The sequence below is a fragment of the Pseudophryne corroboree genome, chromosome 3, assembly GCF_028390025.1.
Source record: "Pseudophryne corroboree isolate aPseCor3 chromosome 3, aPseCor3.hap2, whole genome shotgun sequence".
Taxonomy (NCBI): domain Eukaryota; kingdom Metazoa; phylum Chordata; class Amphibia; order Anura; family Myobatrachidae; genus Pseudophryne; species Pseudophryne corroboree.
This window is the reverse complement of record NC_086446.1, coordinates 712,335,269-712,360,161: the sequence shown is the minus strand read 5'-3', so window position 1 is coordinate 712,360,161 and position 24,893 is coordinate 712,335,269. Positions and strand designations below refer to the sequence as shown.

The 24,893-nt window shown below is 43.8% G+C and overlaps 1 protein-coding gene across 1 annotated transcript in view; it reads right to left on the bottom strand.

Annotated features, from left to right (window-relative positions):
* The window catches only part of LOC135056673 (alpha-2-macroglobulin-like), a 174,711-nt gene that overhangs the window by 45,276 nt on the left and 104,542 nt on the right, over positions 1-24,893 (bottom strand). Inside the window, exons 24-27 of the mRNA XM_063962123.1 lie at positions 21,368-21,544; positions 16,519-16,600; positions 4,656-4,812; positions 2,411-2,485 (exon numbers count right to left, since the gene is read on the bottom strand). Of these exons, the coding sequence (XP_063818193.1) occupies positions 2,411-2,485; positions 4,656-4,812; positions 16,519-16,600; positions 21,368-21,544 (491 nt within the window). The remainder of the gene's footprint in view (positions 1-2,410; positions 2,486-4,655; positions 4,813-16,518; positions 16,601-21,367; positions 21,545-24,893) is intronic.

Below are 24,893 nucleotides of genomic sequence, written 5' to 3'. Positions count from 1 at the left end.
GTCATCGCGCACTGCTCAGCATTTAAGCGGCGCTTCTACTGTACAGGGGGGGCGTAACTGGCCACGCCCCCTGTATTAAGCCACGCCCCCATTCCCTGCCCGGGTCGCCGAGAGCCCTCGAACCGGCCCTGACTGCAGGTGGGGCAGATGTAAATCTGGCTATGGTTTACTGTGCTCCTGCACTCCTGTCGGGGTTTCAGGCTGTCGGCATTCAGACTGCCGGCATCATGACTGCCTGTATCCCATATCCAACCAGCTGGGATATAGGGTGTGTGCTACTGTAGTTTCATTCTACATTTCAGTGTAAAAACACTACATGTTCAGCATTTTCCATGCTTGCAAATAAACAAATGCATTTGCACACATTGCAGCACGGATCAGGAGCTAAATGTTGCTCCCCCCCCCCCCCCCCCCCTCTTTTTTATCTACTTCTAACTCTGTATCAGGCCCACAGTAATGGTGCTGGCATTCCTTCTAGTTGCTACTCCTCTCAGTGTACTTTGTATAAGTCCCCATGAATCACTGCAGCATGGTATATAGGGCCTAATTCAGACTTGATCGCGGCAGCAAATTTGTTAAGCTAATGGGCAAAACCAGGGGCCTAATTCAGACCTGATCGTAGATGTGCTAAATTTAGCACATCTACGATCAGTCACACAGACATGTGGGGGGATGTCCAGCACAGGGCTATCCCACCCCGCATGTCAGTCCTGACCTCCCCCCGCAGAAGTACAAAAGCATCGCACAGCGGCAATGCTTTTGTAACACAGGAGTAGCTCCCAGCCAGCGCAGCTCCTGCACTCTGGCAGGGAGCTACTTATCGCTGCCTGGGTTGCAGCGGCTGTGTGTGATGTCATGCAGCCGCCACAGCCTGCCCCCGCATGGTCCGGGCACGTCTGCATTGCCCGGACCGCTACCCCTAAACGGCGGCCTATTCGCTGTTCAGACATGATCGCTGCTGTGCGAACACGCACAGCAGCGATCAGGTCTGAATTAGTCCCCATGTGCACTGCAGGTGTGGCAGATATAACATGTGCAGAGAGAGTTAGATTTGGGCGGGGTGTGATCAAACTGAAATCTAAATTGCAGTGTCAAAATAAAAGCAGCCAGTATTTATCCTGCACAGAAACAATATAACCCACCCAAATCTAACTCTCTCTGCACATGTTATATCTGCACCCCCCCTCCACCTGCAGTGCAAATGGCTTTGCCCAACTACTAACAAATTTGCTGCTGCGATGAGATCTAAATTAGGCCCATGGTTCGTTGAGTTTTCAAACACAAGGGGGCTAATTCAGATGTGGACGGGTTAGATATCGCTGCTGCAGTGATAGTGCTGTATGTGCTGTAAATGCAGAAGAAGGCGCCTATTAGAAGCAGACACCTCCTGCTGCAGTAGCACCATTGGGCGGCTTGCAGCTCCCATGAGGTCGCGCAAGCCACCCATTGCAGTACCTTGTAAGAGACCAGGAAATCTCTGTCCAACAACAGAGATTCCTTGCCTCTTCCCTCCCCCTAAACGGTGGTGACTCACAAAAGAAGGCCATTGCCAACCCCAAATGGCATCAGAGTGTCAATCACTGACTGCTTCTGTCGTCACAGGACCCGTTCGCACATGCATAGGACAGGTCCTGCGTATATGCAAAGCACCGATAATCAGCACTTTGCAGCATAAGAAGCAATTACAACTAGACCTGAATAAGGTCCAATGTGCACAATGTTCTACTAGAGGACAGCTACATCATCCTACATTCCTTAACAAAAAGCATACCGTAAAACGTAAATATGTATAAGGCATGACATTGCTCATCCTGCGCTCACGACGGCCTGTGTTTTCACGCAACTGGGGCCAGTGAAGCTGCATCAAAGGATGCAGTCACTGGCCTCAGCACTCCCAGAAATTGGGGGAGACATACTGTACTATCAACACCCCTTAGCCACCCCAAAATGTCCACAGTGGATTAGGGGGCACTGCGACTGTTGTAGAAACAGATCTGCACATGCGCAGATCTCAAAGCATCAGAGATGTCTGCAAACCATCGGCATCTCTGAATTTAGCCTATGATATTGGTCACTTACCCAGTGTCGGACTGGGGCATGAAAGGCCCACCTGGGGAATGCTGTTGTAGGGGCCCATGCTTAAGGGTGTGGCCAGACTCCAGTGGGGCATGGCCAGCCACCACAGAGGTTTGTCTAACCATTACAGAGTACATGTTCTGTGCCGCTTGATAAATATATAATAAACCACATATTTGTGAATTATAATGTAACACGTGTATAATGCATAAATGAAGTACACTAGGATAGAGTCTGGACCCTGATCCCTAGAGGAGGAGGAGGGCCCACAGGCAGTAGGGCCCACTGGTGGTTTCCCCTGTTCCCCTGTGGGCCAGTCTGGCCCTGCACTTACCTCTACAGATACACCAGTCTCCAGAAGAGCCATTGTTACATACGCAGAGAGGGAAGTTTCATCATCTACTCCACCCTGTAAACAATAGATGATGGGCTACGGTTAAGCTCAGATGACCAAATAAAGAAAGAAAAACACAGCTGGAGGCAAATACATGCCTTGAAAATGGACATGACACGCCTGCATTTCTGTCACCACTCTTACTTCAACTCCCCCAAATGGTCACTTGCTGTCAGTCACTCTATGCATAAAATATCAGCGCAATCGCAGAGATAATGAATAGGCCCCTATGAGCTCCGCAGTATGTCTTTGTTTTTAACCAGTGTGTCTGGAAGGAGAGCCCAGCTCACTTCAAAGCCCACGTTACCCTACAGTCTCTGGGGACAGACTGTAGAGGTGAAGAAATCTCAAGCAACTTACTGTGCAAAAGAATAAATGTCTTACTCTCTATCTCCTACCTTCCAATTCAGTAAAATAAACTATTCTGTGTCTTTTGTTTCTAAAATACTCCTCTAATTAGTCTGATTTCAGAATGAGCGATAGAAGGCTGGGACTTTCCTTATTACATGTGCCAACTGTGGACCTGCTTTATGACACATTGCTTGGCGTACACCTGAAAATGCGTTTCTCCACCAAAGTGCTGGTTGTGGAGTGGAAATAACTGAGAACAACAAGTCCTCTAACACTTTGCTTTCTCCCTCAGTATGCCTCCTCTACTTGGCAAGGATCTCCGTCACTTTGCCTATCTCCTACTCACAGCCTCTACTCCTCCACCAATGCTGTCTGTCGTCTTGCTTTGCAAACCACGCATCTTGGTGGAAGTCTAGGCACACTTTGTCTACATTTATTCTAAGGATGGTCCATTGTAATAAGGTAAAGCTCTAAGAACGCAACACCTCCTCCTCAATATGCCCTGATACCCAACATACACAGAAACTTTTACAAATATATAGCATTCTCTCTTTTTACTGCTGCATCACAGTCAAAAATTCAAAACATCCATTGAGTTAATGCTAGTATCTTGAGTCTTTGACTGCTAACGGCAGGTAGCAGTCACCTTACACATTATGCAGCCCAAAACTGAAGTGTCTCTATTAATGTTACAGCATGTGTGCAAACACACCCTTAGGCCAAAAATATTGAAAATGCCAAGTTTAGGGGGAGGATTATGAAAACCTTGATTGACCTATTACCAGAGCAGGTAAACATGAGGGCACCACTGTTGGGTATGAGATCATCCTTTCTTCCAAACCAGTACTTGATCTCTGTTTTATTGCTGACTGAGCAGCTGGGAACAAAGGACAAAACACATTTTTATGCAAATACCAGATCAGCGGCTCTTTTACCAATTTCTGCTCCCAAATTGGGCTACCGATCTTTTTGAGAGACCCGCAGAAGGACTTGGAGAAGGAACTGAATAATCCTTCTCCAATAGAGGCCACTAGCTAATGTGCCATCTGATAGCTGTACATTCATGGGTCTTCACATTGGTCATAAACCCAAAAGTGAAGACATCACTCGGACAGATGGGCATCCCAGAGCAGTCACGGCAAGAAGATGTCAAAGAGAATTCAAGCAGGTAAGTAGGTTAAGATGAACATTAATGATCACATTATAAATGTGATCATTAATACAGTTCACTCTTTTACTCTTACTCATTTCATCATGCATAATTTGATTACTATGTTTGTTCATTCCATGTACAACATAGTGTCAATGTAATAGCCCATGATTTGTGGAAGCTGGCAAGATTCCAGCAAGCTACTCTTTAGATTTAAAGCAGCAATTCGTTTAAAGGCAAAATCAACCTGGTTTTATATTGACACCAACTGGCACTTTAAATATAATAACAATCGCAACAGAATCATGCTAGCTTATGCAAATAGAGGACTGACTATAACATTTGGCCCACCGTGTCCATGAAACAAGGTACCCTATCAAAACCAGTGGCTGTTGTAATTACATTTGTGGCCAGTAGGTGGTAGAGGTGAGGTGGCATTTCAATTATTATAGTTAAGTTATGAGAAGCCTAGAATAAACTATTAATTTTTTGTTTCATGTTATTGCTTTTGTGCATTACTCTAAATAATCATTTACATTTATCTCAGCATCATTTGTATTTTGTTGCTAACATTACAGAATGGTGTTGTTTATCCAGTGTTTTAATATCTATTCATGGCATGTGGTAAAAAAAATACTACAACCATTGTTACATATACTTCTACAGAAAATACATCAAATGCACCTTCATAGCGTTATTGAAAAGCTTCCCCACACTGCGGAAGCTGCCATTTTTTTGACGATTATTTTCCAGCCAGTTGAAGGAGTCATTGAGGTGGTTTTCATCTATAAAGATGTAAGGTCGCGCCTTGTTGAAGGATTTTGCTACAAATGCAGTCAGCCTGTGGGGAATAATATGAAGATTCATGGCCACTTCTGGATAGTTAGGAAACACACAATGCATAATAAACAGTAACATGTTACAGAGATTTTCATCATGTGATCATGGTCAGTGTTTCTCCTACACGAGAGAGAGAGAGAGAGAGAGAGAGAGAGAGAGAGAGAGAGAGAGAGAGAGAGTGTGAGAGAAAGAGAGAGAGAGATTACATAATTCCTTCTACTACTATTAATAATAATATAAAAATGACTACCCTTACTACTAATACTGTACATTATAATAAAAAGCAAATCCAGAAGTGCTGATTCTTGGTGTACAGTATGAAAACGTCACAAGGAGAGATATAAAGCCAAGTGCAGAATTAAAGCAAGCTATGCCTAAAATGGAGGGTATTTAATATGCATAGGCGCAACTAGGTAAAAAAAAACATGAAATACAAGACCCATGAGCTAACTCCTGAGCTACGGTGCCTCAATAATCTTTTTCTAAAAAAAAAAGAAAAAAAGAGCTACAGGCCATTGTATTGTATATTATGCTATTGGCTACTTCCTCATTGTGTCACAGTGAGGATTCCTTATAGTCTGAATCAGTCCACCGGATAACCGCACAGTATACATACTGTAGTGTGTTTGGAATAGAGATGTGCACCGGAAATTTTTCGGGTTTTGTGTTTTGGTTTTGGATTCGGTTCCTCGGCCGTGTTTTGGATTCGGCCGCGTTTTGGCAAAACCTCCTTGAAATTTTTTTGGGCGGATTCGGGTGTTTTTTTTTTAAAAAAACCCCTCAAAAACAGCTTAAATCATAGAATTTGGGGGTAATTTTGATCCTATAGTATTATTAACCTCAATAACCACAATTTCCACTCATTTCCAGTCTATTCTGAACACCTCACACCTCACAATACTATTTTTAGTCCTAAAATTTGCACCGAGGTCGCTGGATGACTAAGCTAAGCGACCCAAGAGGGCGGCACAAACACCTGGCCCATTTAGGAGTGGCACTGCAGTGGCAGACAGGATGGCACTTAAAAAAATTGGCCCCAAACAGCACATGATGCAGAGAAAAGAGAAAAAGAGGTGCACTGTGGTCGCTGGACGGCTAGGCTAAGCGACACAAACACCTCAATATAACAGGAATTATTCGTTCTAATCAATGGTATTATTGGTCCAAATCACTGGAAGAAAATGACAAAATCACAGGAATTATTCATTCTAATCAATAGTATTATTGGTCCAAATCACTGGAAGAAAATGACAAATCACTGGAATTATGTGGCAAGATCACTGTAATTAATAATTATAAATCACTGATATTAATTGGTAAAATCTCGCTATCGCCTGCCTAGTGAAGTGGAATCTAGATGGGATTTTGTACCGGGGACACAATAACTTCATCAATTGTCTAAATCCCACTGCACTAATGGTGGAAAACGGGCACACGTCTAACAGCGCACTGATTATACTGATCACTGATTATACTGATCACTGATGATACTACGGAGAACTGACACTGAGCAGCGAGAACAGCACTGGACTATTGTACTGTAGTATACTGGTCACCACAATGCAGCACTAACCCTGAGCACAGATATTAAGCACTGATCAGGATACTAGAAGTGACACAGAGCTGCAAGATTCAGCAATGGCCTACTATACTGTACTACTATAATTATATACTGGTGGTTCCCACAATGCAGCACACTGAGCACAGTTATTACCAGGTGTATCTCACACATCGCTCAGTACAGATTACAGGATGTATAATCACCAGGTGTATAACACGTCACACAGTACAGTATACAGTATGCAGCTCTGGAGGGATCAGTATTTGGCAGGAAGGCGAGGCCTGGTCCTGGCAGCAGAGTGACAGATGGCCGTATAGTAGCAGCCAGCTCCAAATCTGGCAGTGTGTGGAGAGGGTGAGGGAAGGGAATGAGCGCTGGAGTGTCTGAGCGGAGGGCTTGGAAGTTCAGGGGGAGTGAGGCGGGAGGTGCTCTACCATAGCAGCGCACAGTGGTGATGACGGAGTCTGACAAAGGATGGAGGAGGAGGATTGGGGCAACTGGCCGCAGGGGAGCACTGTGCCGCAGCCATCACCTGCAGGGGGAGTGGAGGGAAACACATCCTATCTGCCCCAGATAAGTGACTTCTGATCAGAGCAATTGAGGGTCGGAGTTTTTCTGAAAGGTGGAAAGGAAGGGGTTCTTTTTCATGTAGACTGGAAGGACTACAACAAACTTGGAGTGACTACACTTTTCACCCTAGTTCGGCAGCCCTGCTGCCCTTTAATACACAGATGAATGAAGACTCCATTTGGAAAGGCGGCTGCTCAGCGATCAAGAGCTGATACAGCACATGCAGGTGTTTCTGCAAATATGATGAAGAAAAGAACATCTAATAAGAAACATCGAAGCAATATGGGACCAAGTAAACCAATCTCCCAGCCAAGGTGAAATATTGTAGGCTGTAGAATACAGCATGGGTGGAAAGAGGGCGGTGGGCCAATAACCCAGTGGAAAAAAACAGTTCTGGATCAAGTACCAGTGAATCCCTCCCTCTATCTTATAAAGTATGATGGATTTGATTGTGTCTATGGACTTGAGCTTCACAAGGATGAAAGGGTGTCTGCTCTTGAAGTTCTACCAGACAGAGTTGCCTCATCCCGAATCAGCGATGCCCATTTGGCTGACACAATGATTGGTAAAGCAGTGGAGTATATGTTTGAAACAGAGGATGGTTCCAAGGATGAGTGGCGAGGGATGGTATTAGCACGAGCACCTATTATGAACACATGGTTTTATTATTATATAACCTATGAAAAGGACCCAGTCTTATATATGTATCAACTTTTAGATGACTATAAAGAAGGAGATCTTCGGATCATGCCAGACTCAAATGATTCCCCTCCAGCTGAAAGAGAACCAGGAAAGGTTGTGGACAGCCTCGTGGGCAAGCAAGTGGAATATGCCAAAGAGGCTCAAAAGGACTGGCATGGTTATTCATCAACTTGAAGGTAAACCATCTGTGCACTTCATTAAGTTTGATGACGATTTCCATAATTATGTCTACGATTTGGTGAAGACATCCTAAATGGGATTTTGTACTTAATTTTTTTTTTTTTTTGCCAAACGTAATCTAATGTAAACATTTGTAGAAAGTCGCTGCTTTCTGATTACAGAAATGCTCAGATATTCCTGCAAATCCACAATCCCTTCCCAGAGGAAAAAGAAATTGAGATACCGTTGTTTGAGAACATTTGTTCTCTTTCCCTTAAAAGGAACAAACCACTTTCCAAAAAGAGTGACGTTTTTGGGATTATGGAGACATAATGTTTTTGAATATAAATCCTAAAGCAGGTGGTGTATTAGAGCAAGAGTGCAAGAGACCAGCCATGCAGTTTCTGAAATATTATGACAAAATGTTACTCTATTTCATAAGCACTCATTCCTAACTCTGCTAAGTACTGTTTGGTATATTGTATATGGCTTCCATGAGGTAGTTGTCCATTATTTCAGCTTCCATTTACCTTTTTGAAAGCGGTAGAAGTTATCGATTCTTTTTTCCCCTATTTTTAATTTTCTCCTGCATAGCCCAGTAAAATGTTGCAATGTTAAGTATTGACTTGTGCCTTCTGGGGGTCCACTTCTTCAACAAACCCAGCCAAATCTCATCCTAACCCTCTGTTTCACGTTCTCTATGTACCCTATCTGTGTCACCCATGTCTGTCTACCCCTCCCCTTTAGATTGTAAACTCTCACGAGCAGGGCCCTCTTCCCCCATGTGCTTATCCTTTGTCTTACTTTAATAATCCTGATACTTATTCCAGTGTCATCTGCTGATGTAACTATGTTTATTTACCCTGTACTTGTCCTATACTGTCATCAACTGTAAAGTTGCTGTTTTCCTGTTTGATTATTTATGTACTATGTAATTGGGCACTGCGGAACCCTTGTGGCACCATATAAATAAAGGATAATAATAATAATATAAGGTGTATAATCCCCAGGTGTATCTCACAAATCGCTCAGTACGGTATATAGGGTGTATAATCCCCAGGTGTATCTCACACATCACACAGTACAGTATATAGGGTGAATAATCCCCAGGTGTATCTCACACATCGCTCAGTACAGATTACAGGATGTATAATCACCAGGTGTATAACACACGTCGCACAGTACAGTATACAGGGTGTATAATGAATTACCAGGTGTATCACACACATCGTACAGTACAGTATATAGGGTGTATAATCCCCAGGTGTATCTCACACATCACTCAGTACAGTATATAGGGTGTATAATCCCAAGGTGTATCTCACACATCGCTCAGTACAGTATACAGGGTGTATAATCACCAGGTGTATCACAAACGTTGAACAGTACAGTATACAGGGTGTATAATCCCCAGGTGTATCTCACACATCGCTCAGTACAGATTACAGGATGTATAATCACCAGGTGTATAACACACGTCGCACAGTACAGTATACAGGGTGTATAATGAATTACCAGGTGTATCACACACATCGTACAGTACAGTATATAGGGTGTATAATCCCCAGGTGTATCTCACACATCACTCAGTACAGTATATAGGGTGTATAATCACCAGGTGTATCACACACATCGCTCAGTACAGATTACAGGATGTATAAAATCACCAGGTGTATAACACACGTCGCACAGTACAGTATACATACTGGTCACAACAATGCAGCAGATATTGAGCACTGATCAGGATACTAGAAGTGACACAGAGCTGAAAGATACAGCAATGGCCTACTGTACTGTACTATATGTATACTGCTGGTCACCAAAATGCTGCACTGTCCTACTATATACTGCTCACAATAATGCAGCACAGAGATAGTATACTTGACACAGAGCTGCAAGATACAGCAATGGCCTACTGTACTGTACTATATGTATATCGCTGGTCACCAAAATGCTGCACTATCCTACTATATACTGCTCACAATAATGCAGCACAGAGATAGTATACTTGACACAGAGCTGCAGCTCACAATAATCAAGCACAGATATAGTATACTTGACACAGAGCTGCAAGATACAGCAATGGCCTACTGTACTGTACTATATGTATACTGCTGGTCACCAAAATGCTGCACTGTCCTACTATATACTGCTCACAATAATGCAGCACAGATATGGATAGTATACTTGACACAGAGCTGCAAGATACAGCAATGGCCTACTGTACTGTACTATATGTATACTGCTGGTCACCAAAATGCTGCACTATCCTTCTATATACTGCTCACAATAATGCAGCACAGAGATAGTATACTTGACACAGATCTGCAAGATACAGCAATGGCCTACTGTACTGTACTACTATAATTATATACTGGTGGTTCCCAGTCCCCACAATGCAGCACACTGAGCACAGATATTTGCAGCACACTGAGCACAGATATTTGCAGCACACTGAGCACAGATTACGGAGCTTTTCAGGGAGAGAACGCAGCCACGTCCTCTCCGTTCAATCTCCAATGCACGAGTGAAAATGGCGGCGACGCGCGGCTCTTCATATAGAATACGAATCTCGTGAGAATCCGACAGCGGGATGATGACGTTCGGGCGCGTACGGGTTAACCGAGCAAGGCGGAAAGATCCGAGACTGCCTCGGAACCGTGTAAAATAGGTGAAGTTCCGGGGGGTTCGGATCTCGGAGGACCGAACCCGCTCATCTCTAGTTTGGAATAGCCCTAGAGCGATCATTTGGTATTTACTAGGGGAGGCCTGATATTTTGGCCAGGTATCCTCTGATGCTTCTGCAGAGCAGCCAAGGACAGGCTGACACAATGGTAAGTGACCATGATGCAGGTTTTCCTCTGATAGTACCATCAGTTCTAGTCCATAGCCTAGTTCTGAGAGCAGGAAAGTTTTGTTCCTCCAGCCTCGCCACTACCAGCCTGGGACATATGCACTAGCGCTAGGTTTCATTTTGGGAGTGATCAATGCCATTTTGTTATTTAATGTTAGACAAGATCTGATAGTCATCATCATAAGCAGGAATCGGGCACCGGTAGGAAACAGCAACAATATATGTACCTCCACTGACACTCCCTCACCAAGTCAGACTTTCTCCCAATCTCACCAACTACAAACCTTCACTCAGAACTCACGTTTTCATCACAGCCTATTACCCACTTCCTGACCTGTGACTCTTCTCTCCTCCCTGTGCTCTGCGTCTCCCCATTTCACCCCCCAACTGTTCTCCCCTCCCCGTAGCATATAAGCTCTCACGGGCATGGCCGCCCTCTCTCGCGTCCTTCTCCAGCACTATCCTTGCTTCCAGTGCTCCTTGTCCAATGCAACGACTCTGTCCTTGTGTACAGCACCTGCCTTTCTGCTGATCGCACTTTCCCTCCAATGATTTAGCTTCCCATACCTGTCAAGAAACAATGAGTCCCAAACCCTCGTTATCTAATCTGCGTCTTACCAAGTTTGTCCGTCTTATTGCCCCGTATTGTCCAGTGATGTGTCCATCAACACTTACTGTACCACCGATCTGTCATGTTTTACTGTTAATTTGTATATGACCTTTACGGGGTTAGGTATGCTTGACTCCGCTAGGATCCCAGCAGCAAATAGCCGGCGGTAGGAGGGGTGGTGAAGGTAGTAAGCCACCACGCTGCGGGCTTAGTGGCGACCTGTGGTTGCCCCAGGTTCTGTTCCTACTCTATGGGTGTCGTGGACACCCACGAGTGAGAGTAGTCCCTGTTGGTCTTGACTGTGCTCATTGCCCTCTCACGTTTCATTAACAGAACTGACTCCTTCAGGAGACATTGTAAATATATTTTTTATTAGATTTATTTATTGTGTTATAACTAAAAAGTGTATCTTAATTGATATACAAGTAGTGAGTAATGAAATGACTCTAATAGAGAGCGCTCTCTATTAGAGTCATTTCATTACTCGCTACTTGTATATTGGGGGTAATTCCAAGTTGATCGCAGCAGGAAATTTTTTAGCAGTTGGGCAAAACCATGTGCACTGCAGGTGTGGCAGATATAACATGTGCAGAGAGAGTTAGATTTGGGTGGGTTATTTTATTTCTGTGCAGGGTAAATACTGGCTGCTTTATTTTTACACTGCAAATTAGATTGCAGATTGAACACACCACACCCAAATCTAACTCTCTCTGCACATGTTATATCTGCCTCCCCTGCAGTGCACATGGTTTTGCCCAGTTGCTAACAGAATTCCTGCTGCGATCAACTTGGAATTACCCCCATTGTATATGTGATTTGCTATATCATCATTCGGGATCAGCTTTTCAGGCACTACAAATGTGGAGGTCTTAATTAAGTAATTTTTTTATCCTTTTGCGCCTGATATTTTGTGGTATACTGTACCTGTATCTTAATTAGCCTGCCCCTTATAGTAGTACTAGAAAGTTCTATGAAGGAGCACTGATGAGATAAGCCAGAACTGGGATTGCATCATACTTACCGACATTGCAGGGTGTGGCCAAGCTAATTGCATCATTAGGCCCTGCCCACTCACAGGGAAAACTACGCGATTGGGCAATATTTGCATAGGGACAAATCTAAAATGACGCTATTAACATATAATCACATCATTAGGCTCCACCCTCTCTGCCAAGTCCGCGATTTCACCGTATTTTTCTCCCCATTCAGCCCACTTCACTAGGATGTGGGCAGAATGCGGGAGGGGTGGTCACTCTTCCGGGGCTGCAGCGGACTAGCCGAGAAACCGGGTGTCTCCTGCAGAATCCGGGAGAGTAGGTAAGTATGGATTGTATGGTGACATAGATGATAGCTCTCAATAAATATATATAGAGGATAAGCCTATAGAGGGTTACAAGAAGACATAACAAAGCAACATATAAAAAGACCAGCTGCTGAGACAGACAAATAAATATTCCCCTTTGCAGCGTGCTGCACTACCTTGCAGCGCCATGTAAAGTATTTTGTAATGAGTTTTTTGGGATTGGGCCACGTCCCCTCAGCACCCTGGCCCCATGGATTTCTCACTGCCCTACCAACAACGTTACTCAGCAAGATGTAACCATAAACCATGAGATTCATTAATTCATGCAGCCCTTTCCTGTAATCCTAAATTCCTGCATACTCTGTGTCCTTTAATAAAGTATGCCAGGAAAAAACATCAGATGCTGTATAGTGAACAGTTTGAGACGTAACAGAAGAAAAGTATATTGACCATTGCTTAAATGTACCACTAGAAAAAAAAAAAGATTGTTCCATTTAACGATTTCTGTAAAATTAATTAACCAGATTTTTTTTGCATTAAGAAGGAGTCTAGTGACTGGATAGGAATGGAGAGGGTTAAACATCTGAGGCTGGGGATGGCCTTGTGGTATCAGGTGATATACTATCCAACAGGGATACAGGGATGGAAGGGGTTAGATTTATCATAAGGATTAGAATATAACACGTGTAAGATGGGCCCCTCTCAGCTTTGGGCCCCATAGCAGCTGCACTCCCTGCACCTATGGTATTTACGCCCTTGGGTGGTCATTCCGAGTTGATCGCTAGCTGCTTTCGTTCGCTGTGCAGCGTTGAGGCAAAAAAACGGCACTTCTGCGCATGCGTATGCGGCGCAATGCGCACACGCGAAGTAATATAACAACGAACTATGTAGTTTCACACAAGGTCTACTGAAGCTTTTCAATCGCACTGCTGGCCACAGAGTGATTAACATGAAGTGGGCGTTCTGGGAGTGTTCGTAAAAACGCAAGCGTGCCAGGAAAAATGCAGGCGTGGCTGGGCGAACGCAGGGCGTGTTTGTGACATCAAAACAGGAACTGAACAGCCTGAAGTCATCGCAAGCGCTGAGTAGGTATTGAGCTACTCTAAAACTGCACAAAAAAATTATGCTGCCACTGTGCGATCCTTTCGTTCGCACTTCTGCTAAGCTAAAATACACTTCCAGTGGGAGGCGGCACAGCGTGTGCACGGCTGCTAAAAACAGCTAGCGAGCGAGCAACTTGGAATGACCACCTTGGTTTCAGGTGGGTCAGCCTCTTTTACCTTTGTCTTCCTGACCTGCTTCCACGTTTTTGTTGCAGGGGGTAGCTTTCTTGCGTTAACTGTTTTGGCGGGAAAGAATGGCAGGTTACCTGTGTAGGTCATATATAGATTGTTTATTGATTGATTCATAGTCGTTGACTGTGCATAACGGCTGCACCACCTAAACAGGGGTAGCGACATCACCCAGATTGGTGGGTAGTCAAGGTAGAAGGTTAAGTGGATACCTTTTGTTTGATAGTTTGTTTGATGAGGATGATGACGTTTTTGCGGATTGGGGAAACAGTATAGCCGTTCTTTCTTTGTCACCATTATCTAATCCCTTTCTTGACAGCTATTTAAAGTTGATAGTTATTGAAATAAATCAGCTAACATTTTTCTGCCAAACCTAAAACTCCATGTCGTTATTTTATGTAAGGTAAAGTGTTTGTGTAATGATTCATCATGCACATGGTCAGTCGTCAGACGTTCTCTATTTAAAGAATCATCAAAAATGTGTGTTCTTTAATACATACCTCCCAACATGACCCTCTCCAGGAGGGACAGAATGCTCTGCTCCTGGACTGTTCTCTTAATTTATGATTACCAGCACCTGTGCTGAAACACCTTTCTCATCCATTTACCTGTTCAACACAGGTGCAGATAATCATATATTGAGAAAAAATCCAGAAGCAGAGCATGGTGTCCCTCCTGGAGAGGGTCATGTTGGGAGGTATGTTAATATATTGCCAAAAGTGAATGCAGGGGATTTAAGTTCTAATTGCTTGTAATACACTATGGGCCAAAATCAATTAGATGCAGAAATTTACCATTTTGGGTGGCAGCCTGGGCTTTAACGGCTGGGGCTATTCAATTACAGCACATTTTCCTTGCACAGTAAAATGGGCTGTACCGTGTTAACCCTCAGAATCCAGGACAAATTCCTGGAGCTACGGATTAACAGCTTTGCGGCACCCGCAATCAGGCCATTAAATGTTGATTTCTGTTCGATCCTCCCTCAGGCTCAAACAGAAATTTGCGTTATCTGTGGGCTTCCGTGGGCTATAATTGAATAGCCGCTGCAGATCAATTAGCCCACGGTAATTAACCTTGGCTAACTGATTTCAGCCCTAAAGATGGAGCCACGCTCACTGAGCGTGGCTACATCGCAGTCGGGGGTGTACTGCCGAGCTCACGGAGATGTCCCATTCATGCCCGGGAGTCCACCTCGCCAGACGCACTCAGTCACAGATGGAACCACGATTAGCGTAGCTCCATCTCTATGTGGTCAATACCTTATTTAATTGTTGATTGAGAACTATTTTTTCATGCTGTGAGAATAGCATACCTCCCAACATGACCCCCTCCAGGAGGGACACAATGCTCTGCTCCTGGACTTTTCTCTTCATTTATAACTGCTGGCACCTGTGCTGAACAGGTTAATGGACAAGAAAGGTGTTTCAGCACAGGTGAGGGCAATCATAGATTAACAGGGAAGTCCAGGAGCAGAGCCTTCTGTCCCTCCTGGAGAGGGTCATGTTGGGAGGTATGGAATAGTGAAATTAGAATTTATGCCCATTTATCCAGCTTTCAATCATGAAATCACAAATGTTACTTCAGAAAGAGGGAAGACCAAACTTTGGAGAGAAATAAAGTACCAACCATTCAGCTTCTGTCATATTTCAAATGCAGCATTTACAACAAGCATTCTCAACCTTGGTCATCAAGGCACACTAACTGTGCAGGTTTTAGGGCAGTGTTTCCCAACCTCGGTCCTTAAGGCACACTAACAGTCCTGGTTTTAGTGATATCCAGGCTTGAGCACAGGTGACTTAGGCCCTCATTCCGAGTTGTTCGCTCGCAAGCTGCTTTTAGCAGCTTTGCACACGCTAAGCCGCCGCCTACTGGGAGTGAATCTTAGCTTATCAAAATTGCGAACGAAAGATTAGCAGAATTGCGAATAGACACTTCTTAGCAGTTTCTGAGTAGCTCCAGACTTACTCGGCAACTGCGATCAGTTCAGTCAGTTTCGTTCCTGGTTTGACGTCACAAACACACCCAGCGTTTGCCCAGACACTCCTCCATTTCTCCAGCCACTCCCGCGTTTTTCCCAGAAACGGTAGCGTTTTTTCACACACACCCATAAAACGGCAACTTTCCGCCCAGAAACACCCACTTCCTGTCAATCACATTACGATCACCAGAACGAAGAAAAAACCTCGTAATGCCGTGAGTAAAAAACCTAACTGCATAGCAAATTTACTTGGCGCAGTCGCACTGCGGACATTGCGCATGCGCATTAGCGACTAATCGCTCCGTTGCGAGAAAAAAAAAGAACGAGCGAACAACTCGGAATGACCCCCTTAATTAGTACCTCAGTTATTTTGATTTAACCATCTGTGGTGAAACCTGAATATCACTAAAACCTGCACTGTTGGTGTGCCTTGAGGACCGCGGTTGGGAATGCCTGTTTTAGGGATATCCAGGCTTTAGCACAGATTGGTAAATCAAAATAACTGAGGTGCTAATTGTGTCACCTGTATTCAAGCATGGATATCACTAAAACCTGCTAGTGTGCTTTGATTACTGAGGTTGGGAATGCCTGCTACAATGACAGTTAGAAGTTGATTGCTTGGTACTTTATCTCTCTCCAAGGTTTGATACATCCCCTCCCCGGCCCAAAGTCACTTACCAGGTGTTTCCCTCTTTGTCATTATTTCCAAAAGCGCTATAGGAGCCATCATCACGTTTGTATGTCAGCTGCCGTTGATACCCTGAGAGGAATCATAAGAAAATAGACATTTAAAAAAGGAGAATGCACAATAATGTACATTTTGTTTGCAATGGGCCTGATTTAGCCCCGTTCGCTACTCTGGGAATAATGTAGTGTGCCAATGTTCGCATGTGCAGATGATCAAATCTACCTATCCTCCGCAGATTTGTCACCATCTGTATATTACCCCATGGGGGGTAATTCCAAGTTGATGGCAGCAGGAAATTTTTTAGCAGTTGGGCAAAACCATGTGCACTGCAGGGGGGCAGATATAACATGTGCAGAAAGAGTTAGATTTGGGTGTGGTGAGTTCAATATGCAATCTAAATTGCAGTGTAAAAATGAAGCAGCCAGTATTTGCCCTGCACAGAAACAAAATAACCCACCCGAATCTAACTCTCTCTGCACCTGTTATATCTGCCTCCCCTGCAGTGCACATGGTTTTGCCCAACTTCTAACAAAGTTCCTCCTGCGATCAACTCAGAATTACCCCCCATAGGCTCTCACCACTACAAACCAATTTTGAATGCAGCTGCGAGGCTAATCTTCCTCGCTAGATGTTCATCATCTGCAGATTCGCTCTGTCAGTCCCTTCATTAGTTACCGTAATTCTACCGTATTAAATATAAAATACTTTTACTTCCATACAAGGCTATTAACCAAACTGCACCATCATACATCTCTTCACTCATCTCAAGATATCTTCCTAACCGACCTCTTCGCTCTGCACAAGATCTGCGTCTCTCATCCACATGTATTACTTGTTCCCACTCAAAATTACAGGACTTTGGCCCTCATTCCGAGTTGTTCGCTCGCTAGCTGCTTTTAGCAGCATTGCAAACGATAGGCCGCCGCCCTCTGGGAGTGTATCTTAGCTTAGCAGAATAGTAAACGAAAGGTAAGCAGAACTGCTAATAAATAATTCCTTGCAGTTTCTGAGTAGCTCCAGACCTACTCCTAGATTGCGATCACCTCAGTCCGTTTAGTTCCTGCCTGGTTTGACGTCACAAACACGCCCTGCGTTCGGCCAGCCACTCCCCCGTTTCTTCAGCCACTCCTGCGTTTTTACCTGGCACGCCTGCGTTTTTTTAGCACACTCCCGGAAAACGGCCAGTTACCACCCAGAAACACCCACTTCCTGTCAATCACACTATGAACACTCGAGCGTGGAAAAAAACATCACTCGAGCTTGTGTAAATCTCCAAAGTTTTGTCTTAAATTACTTAACGCATGCGCGCTGCGTACCATGCGCATGCACATTTTCCACCTAATCGCTCCGTTGCGAAAAAACAGCAACGAGCTAACAACTCGGAGTGACCACATTTATCCGGGCTTCACCCACTCTGTGGAATGCCCTCCGATGCACAATAATACTCACCTCTAGTCTGCAAACCTTTAAACGTTTGCTGAAAACTCACCTCTTCAGACAAGCCTATCAAATTCCAGACCCACATAACCTTCAATGATTCCCTATCTAATTACATCCTCTCTGTACAGTATACATAACATCACACATATTGTCTTTCTTTACTCTCACACCCTCCTGACCCTTTGCCAAAATTGCTGGGTGATCGTATCATACAACCCAGAAAGAACCTAGCAATCTGGTGGACCATTATGCAATAGGTAGCATCTATCCTTGTGTATCTATGCCTATTTCCCTACAGATTGTAAGCTTGCGAGCAGGACCTTCCTACCTCTATGTCTGTCTGTTTTTACCCAATTTTATTCTATCACTGTTGTTCTAATTGTAAAGCGCAATATGCTGCGCTATATAAGAAACTGTTAATAAATAATAAATAAATGTGCAGTATGGGTCCTTCAGCCTCACTCGCAAATCAGCTGCAGACGTCAGGTAATTGACAGCAGCCATTTTGGGGCAGGAAGGGGGAGGCGGTGGACTCCGTTGCACAAAACTAAGACATGCCGCTTCCATTTTGTGACAGTGCAGAGGCCGGTGTTACCATCTTCTGACGGATATATGCTGGCCTCAGCGACGGAGCATCCTCAGTTCCCCGATAGTGTCCCAGAGAGATCTGATGATGTGTCCTAGGAGGCAGCAGCGGATCACACATGCATGCAGGAGGTGTCTACTTATACCAGATGCCTCCAGCTGCATTACCATATCAGAGCATTGCTGCTGCTTCCAAGGAACCAAACCTGAATCAGGCCCAATATCAACTAAATCTACCATTTAACAGATAAGGCAGCTCGGAATTAGTGAATCTATTTTGCGTATTTAGGATCCTGGGAGATTTAATTCATCAAAACCAGATATAAAAAATAAAATAAAAAACAATACGGCAAAAAAAGTGGGGAGAGTGCCTCTCCTGCCCAGCGCCTCCCTGCTTTGCATACTTTGTTGAGTGTATTTGCCGATCCTGGGGCCCCCATTCCTCCCTGCTAAGTACAGGCAACCAGTGGTGCCAAGAGAGGGGAGGAGAGGATACAAATTACCCGGGCCCAGGTCTGATGGAGGGGCCCAGTGAGGGTCCAGTTGGGGCCCAGGCTCCCTCCCTCTTTTCCTCAGACCAGCACATGCTGCTGTGTACTGGGCTGCAGTGTGGCCATGGAGGTGCTTAAAATACCATTTTCCCCAGTATTTTTTTCTAAGGGTACATGACCACACCTCCTGTGATTAGGCCACGCCCCTTTAAAAGTACCGAGGCCCATCCTGGCTCTCGACTTCCCTGCAGGCAACTCACCCCCTCAAATCCGACACCCAGGAAACGTGACCCCCAATGTAAAAGATATATTCCCTACTTGTGTCAAGCCTGGATGCACCTCATCAGTCATAACATTGTATCAATATACCTTACCTGTGTATTCATAAATGAAGTCAGGTGGTTTGGCCCACATGCTCAGGCTATGGTAAGAGCTATAGTAAGTAATTTAACATTATATCCCACAGTTACTGAGATTGAACACTGCTGTGCATCTTACACAGGTATAATGCTGCCCAAATATTGAGCTGCCAGCTGGGACTTTTAACCCCCTCCTTTGTGATCTTACAAGAAGCTGACTATGGGCCTAATTTATGTTTGTAATCAAATGCAAGTGCGATTCCCTAGGCTACGGTACTGCTAATGTTAGCAAGCACTGCTACTGCCCAGGAATGAAAAGAGAACACCCACCGGACTCATTGCAAGCTCAGTCGTAGTTGCGTACGCATTCACAACCCCCACGCAAAAACGAGGAACATCAGAGCTAAGGGCTGGTCTATGGCTACGCAGATTGGATACAGCAGTGGTGGCGCAGGCGCCATGTTTTTACAAGCTCGCAACCGACTCCAGATAAATGCCCTGAAAACGCCCATGACACTTATCCAACCACTCAGTTGTCACTTCCTGTCAACCACTGCAGTAGGCATTGCGAGTGCAGTACATGCGCAAGCTACCGATAATCGTTCTATTACGTGATAATCACCATTGCGTACAAACATCAGTTAGGCCCTATATTTGGTATACTGTGATATGCTTACTTTATGGAGAGAGCCTAACCCCTAAGTTAGCCTAGCGATTCTATCCCTATTAACGGTCATGATCTTTTACTGTTGTTTGAATGGCCCAAGAAAAATAGTCAGGACTGACATTGGTTTCATTGGGAAGTGTGTGTGTGTGGGGGGGGGGGGGTGTTATAAAGATTTATAGAGTTGAGAACTTCCACAAAGAACTGGTTTTGATATTGTGGACAGATTCAGCAACAATATGCAAGTTCCTCATATCAAGACAGGCTCCTTACTAGCAGTGATGATATGCAGCTACTTCCCATCCAGCAGTGATGACTCATAGAACTCCAGCAGACAATTAGCTCTCTTAGCCCAGGGTTTGGTTGCCACAGGGTATCCACTAGTTGATGGTTCATGGTAAAGGGCTTGAAGCCAATCCTTGGATCTCAATTAGCCAATTTAAAATACAAATACCCAACTTGTTCCAAGTCCTGGATGCACCTAACCATGTTTTAATATCATGCCTGTGTGTTCTTAAATGTAGTTGTATGTGTCAGCTAAGGGCCATAACATTGTATGCTGGAGTAATTTAGCATGAGTACTGCTGTGCTGCTCATGCAAGTATAATGCTACCCTCCATCCCAGTTGCTGCATTTGACAGCTGGAATGCTCCGACCGCTCTTCTTTTCAATATTACAGAAATCTGGCAACAGTTGGAATCCTATTGATATCATTTTTTTTAAACTATAATGTTTATTTTATAACGTCCTATGATATTTTTTTCCTATAACAGGTTAACTGTGGGAGGTGCACCCCCCTTGGAAATTGCCTGTAACCTTAGCTATCATTATGAATAGGGTTATTGTACATGACACCATAGTAACGGGATAGAGGAGAGGATTCTATCCTTGGTAATGGTCAAGAACCAGCACTGTTTTTTGAATGGCCAAATGACCATAGACAGGACTGACATTGCCTCCATGGCACCGGGCAAGGCTGGAGAAAGTAAAGGCAGACTTCCATGGCTGAACATTACTGAACTGAGATTGTGGCTTCTGCCAAGTTCAGGTTGAAGTCCAGCTACTTCCCATCCAGCAATGGGGACTCCCATGGTTAGATGACACCAGGGTGCCCATCAGAGTGGACTGGCTGACAGCCATTCCCTAAGACACTTTTAGAAAGCTTGTGGCCAAGAGATCATGATCAGCAAGGTTAATCCCTGCAAAGATCCACCTGGTGTGGCCTGCGAGAGAGGACATTACATACTGTATACGAATTCAGTGCTTAAAGGACAATAAATAGGTCCTGTATATCTCTTACCGCTCTCTAGGAACTTGATGGCTTTGCTCTTGATCTCATGGTTCAGCTGATGAGATTTCTCCAGATACTGCAGGATAAAGATATTGGGTGCGAATAAAACCATGTTCTGCTCTCCGCAACCGTACGGCATGGCCAGGAGACGGTCCAGGTTCTGCATTGCTGTGCCCATCAGATCTCCTGCAGGGTAACAAAGTTCCAGCAACATTATTCCGGATAATAGAAAAAAGAAATATACAAGCGTATAAATGCATATTCATATACATGTACAGTAACAAGAATTAGGTTGACACCATGAACTTCATGTTGCCAAAGCACATTATGGAGATTGAAAACAATGAGTAAAGACATAGAGGCAAAATATTATTATCATTATTTGATGCTGCCAGTGCCAGTTCATTGGCATCTCTTCAGATTCTTTCTAATCAGGATTTTCAGAGGCAAAGAAGAATAACCCAATCTAAGACTTGACGACCCATAATGTTCTCAACTGTGATAATTTATTATTGGGTACACTGGGGTCTGTGTACTAAGCCTTGGACAGAGATAAAGTGGCAAGAGATAAAGTACCAGCCAATCAGTTCCTAACCGCCACGTTACAGAATGCATTTGAAAAATGTCAGGAGCTGATTGGTTGTTACTTTATCTCTCTCCGCTTTATCTTTCTCCAAGGCTTTGTACATAGATCCCATTATCTGGAACATCCATTTGGCACATTATCTTCCAGGTGTATCACTATTTGGGTGGCTGTTTTTATTTCCTTCACTTTTTTGGGAAATGGAGTGGCACATATATTTTCTGTTCTGTATATAATTGATTTAATGTTCTAGTGTCTGATTTTAACTATATATAGACTTGTAACACAGAAACAATATTTAGATTGTGCATATTAATTTGTTACAACATTTGTTTATTCTCCTGTGTCATATCTTTTATCCACTTATATTTTGCTATAATTTGGGAGGGATCAGTTTGACAGCCAATCCCATTATACTGTACTTGGATCACTTGTGGGTCAGCGCAACTGATATTTTACCTATTACCCCGGTACTTGTGGCCCAGGTGTGTTGGAATGTGTCACAGACTCACATCACATTATTACATGGTGCTGTTAGCCAGTTGGAGTGAGGACATATTAGTGTTTGGTGTCTCCCCTCCACCCTGTTCAGCATGGCTTACTGTATTGCTTGTACCTAGTGGTACAGCACCTATTACCCAATGCTAAAAGGGCTATATCTGACTCATGGGAAGCCCCCAATTTAAACAGTCAACCTTGTTTTGGTAATGCTACTTTTTAGAAGGGAGAGTGATGTGTTTTTTAAATGTATATATTTTATTATTTATTATAGAGTTTTTCCATCCACTGAATAGACTGATTATGCACATTATAATATAATTTAATAATAATATGTTAACTAAATAAATATACAGCTAAAGAGTACAGTATATTGTAGCATCTTAAACTCAACCCAACAAAGGTACCAAGAAACGTATTTTTATATGGGCTTATGCTTTTTAAATTTACCAGTTGGAAATACATTAGTGATGTCACAGATCATCACCAAACCTTTTTAATTATTTTTTGTCACAGTTCACCGAGTTGGGCACCCAGCTCTTACTTATCGAATCAGTAAGCCGCCTCTGCAGCTGTATCGGCTCCCTCCTCATAGTGGGCTTCTCCAGCAATTACCCTAATGTCTGTGCTGTCCTCTATCTACATTATATGAATGGGCAAATGGCTGTCCAGCGGATTTACAGTTGCAGTCTTGTGACTGCTGATGTCATGGAGGTGGCACTTTTGAATTGCTGTCCCTGTTTAAGACTCAATAAGGCTCTTGCCTCTGCCAGAGTTTTAGGCTCAAAACTTTTCCCCAACTTCATAGCATGCTATTATATCAACCTGCTGTGTCTCCTCTCCTTCATAAACCCTGCAGCTTTTCTGAGACTTCAGCAGTGTATTACCCTTGGCCTAATTCCAGTCACCTCTCTGCTTATGTCCTATTCGAGACCTCTGGCTTGTCCTTGACTCTTCTCTGCATTATCTCTGTGGTATAGCCATCTGTACCAGACTATTAACTTTTCTCTGTGCTTGAAAACCACCAGTCTGAGGGCCATGACCTGGTATAGCAAAGTACAAAGTTCCTTGCAGTGGTTCATGAAAAAAATACTGGTCCATTAGACCCCGTGTCTCTGACTCTGGTAGTGCTAATACTAGCTGATAGTGACTAGAATCCAAAATACCTGCTGAAACGTGACAATACACTCTCTCAACAGAATGGTTTCTGATGGTGATCTCTCTGCTGAGGAGCTTTTGCAGCATCTGGTACAACAGCTCAAGATGAGAAACAAGTAGTGATGAAATTCAGGTTGTGCATTGCTTCCAGACTCTTGTGTGGTGTGTTAGTACTCTACCTACTTCTGCCACAGCTTCTAATATCTTCACTCACTGGACAGGCTTTTGTCTGGGCTTCTCCTCTCTGGGGAAAATTAACTACTATCAGAAGGTGTGTCATCCTCTCAGAGCCGGCCATAGGCACAGGCAAACTAGGCAATTGCCTAGGGCATCATATTGGTTAGGGCCGGCTCTGCATCCTCTGCTTCTAGCATCCTTTATTTAAGGCAAGGCACTCAGTCAGTGGATTAATATGCTGGGCAGTTCAGAACCTTGTCATATGAGCTATCCAGCAATAATGAAGCCTTTACTGCTGCCCTTTGGAAAGGTTTTCCTTTAGAAGAATGCAAAAGGCTTATGAGTAATAATGTATATCCATGTTCAGATGCAAAATTAAGAGGAGACATTTACTGAGAAGGGAATTTTATAACCACTGAATTTGTTTCTGAATTCAGAGTTCCAATAACGCCTCTGTTTAGTCCTCTTAATCTTTCTGCCATTGATAGTAGTAAAATCATGAATGCCACAGTTGGTTTTCAGTCTTTTACTGGTCGGAGCTCTTTGCAAATTAACAGTGACTTTCTTAGTCATCTAGCCTGCATTCAGTTCTGTTGTCATGGGAATACCATGGTTCTGACAGCATTTTACTGCCATTGTATAGGACATATCTTACACTAGGGTTCCAAATGTCAGTCTAATTGTCTAGAGGAAGTAAGACCAGTAAATTGGTCATATAAGGAATTGTTGGCCATAAAACTAGCTTAAGTAGTGATGAAATTTATTGGGGGCACTATATCTCGTGACCATATAAATAGACTACAAGATTACAAGAATATTTTTCACTGTCAAACCACAAAATGTCTGAATCCCAAGGAAGCAACATTGGTGGTCATTCCGAGTTGTTCGCTCGCAAGCTGCTTTTAGCAGCATTGCACACGCTAGGCCGCCGCCCTCTGGGAGTATACCTTAGCATAGTAAAATTGCGAACGAAAGATTAGCACAATTGCAAATAGACACTTCTTAGCAGTTTCTGAGTAGCTCCAGACTTACTCTGCAACTGCGATCAGTTCAGTCAGTTTCGTTCCTGGCTTGACGTCACAAAAACTCCCAGCGTTCGCCCAGACACTACCCCGTTTC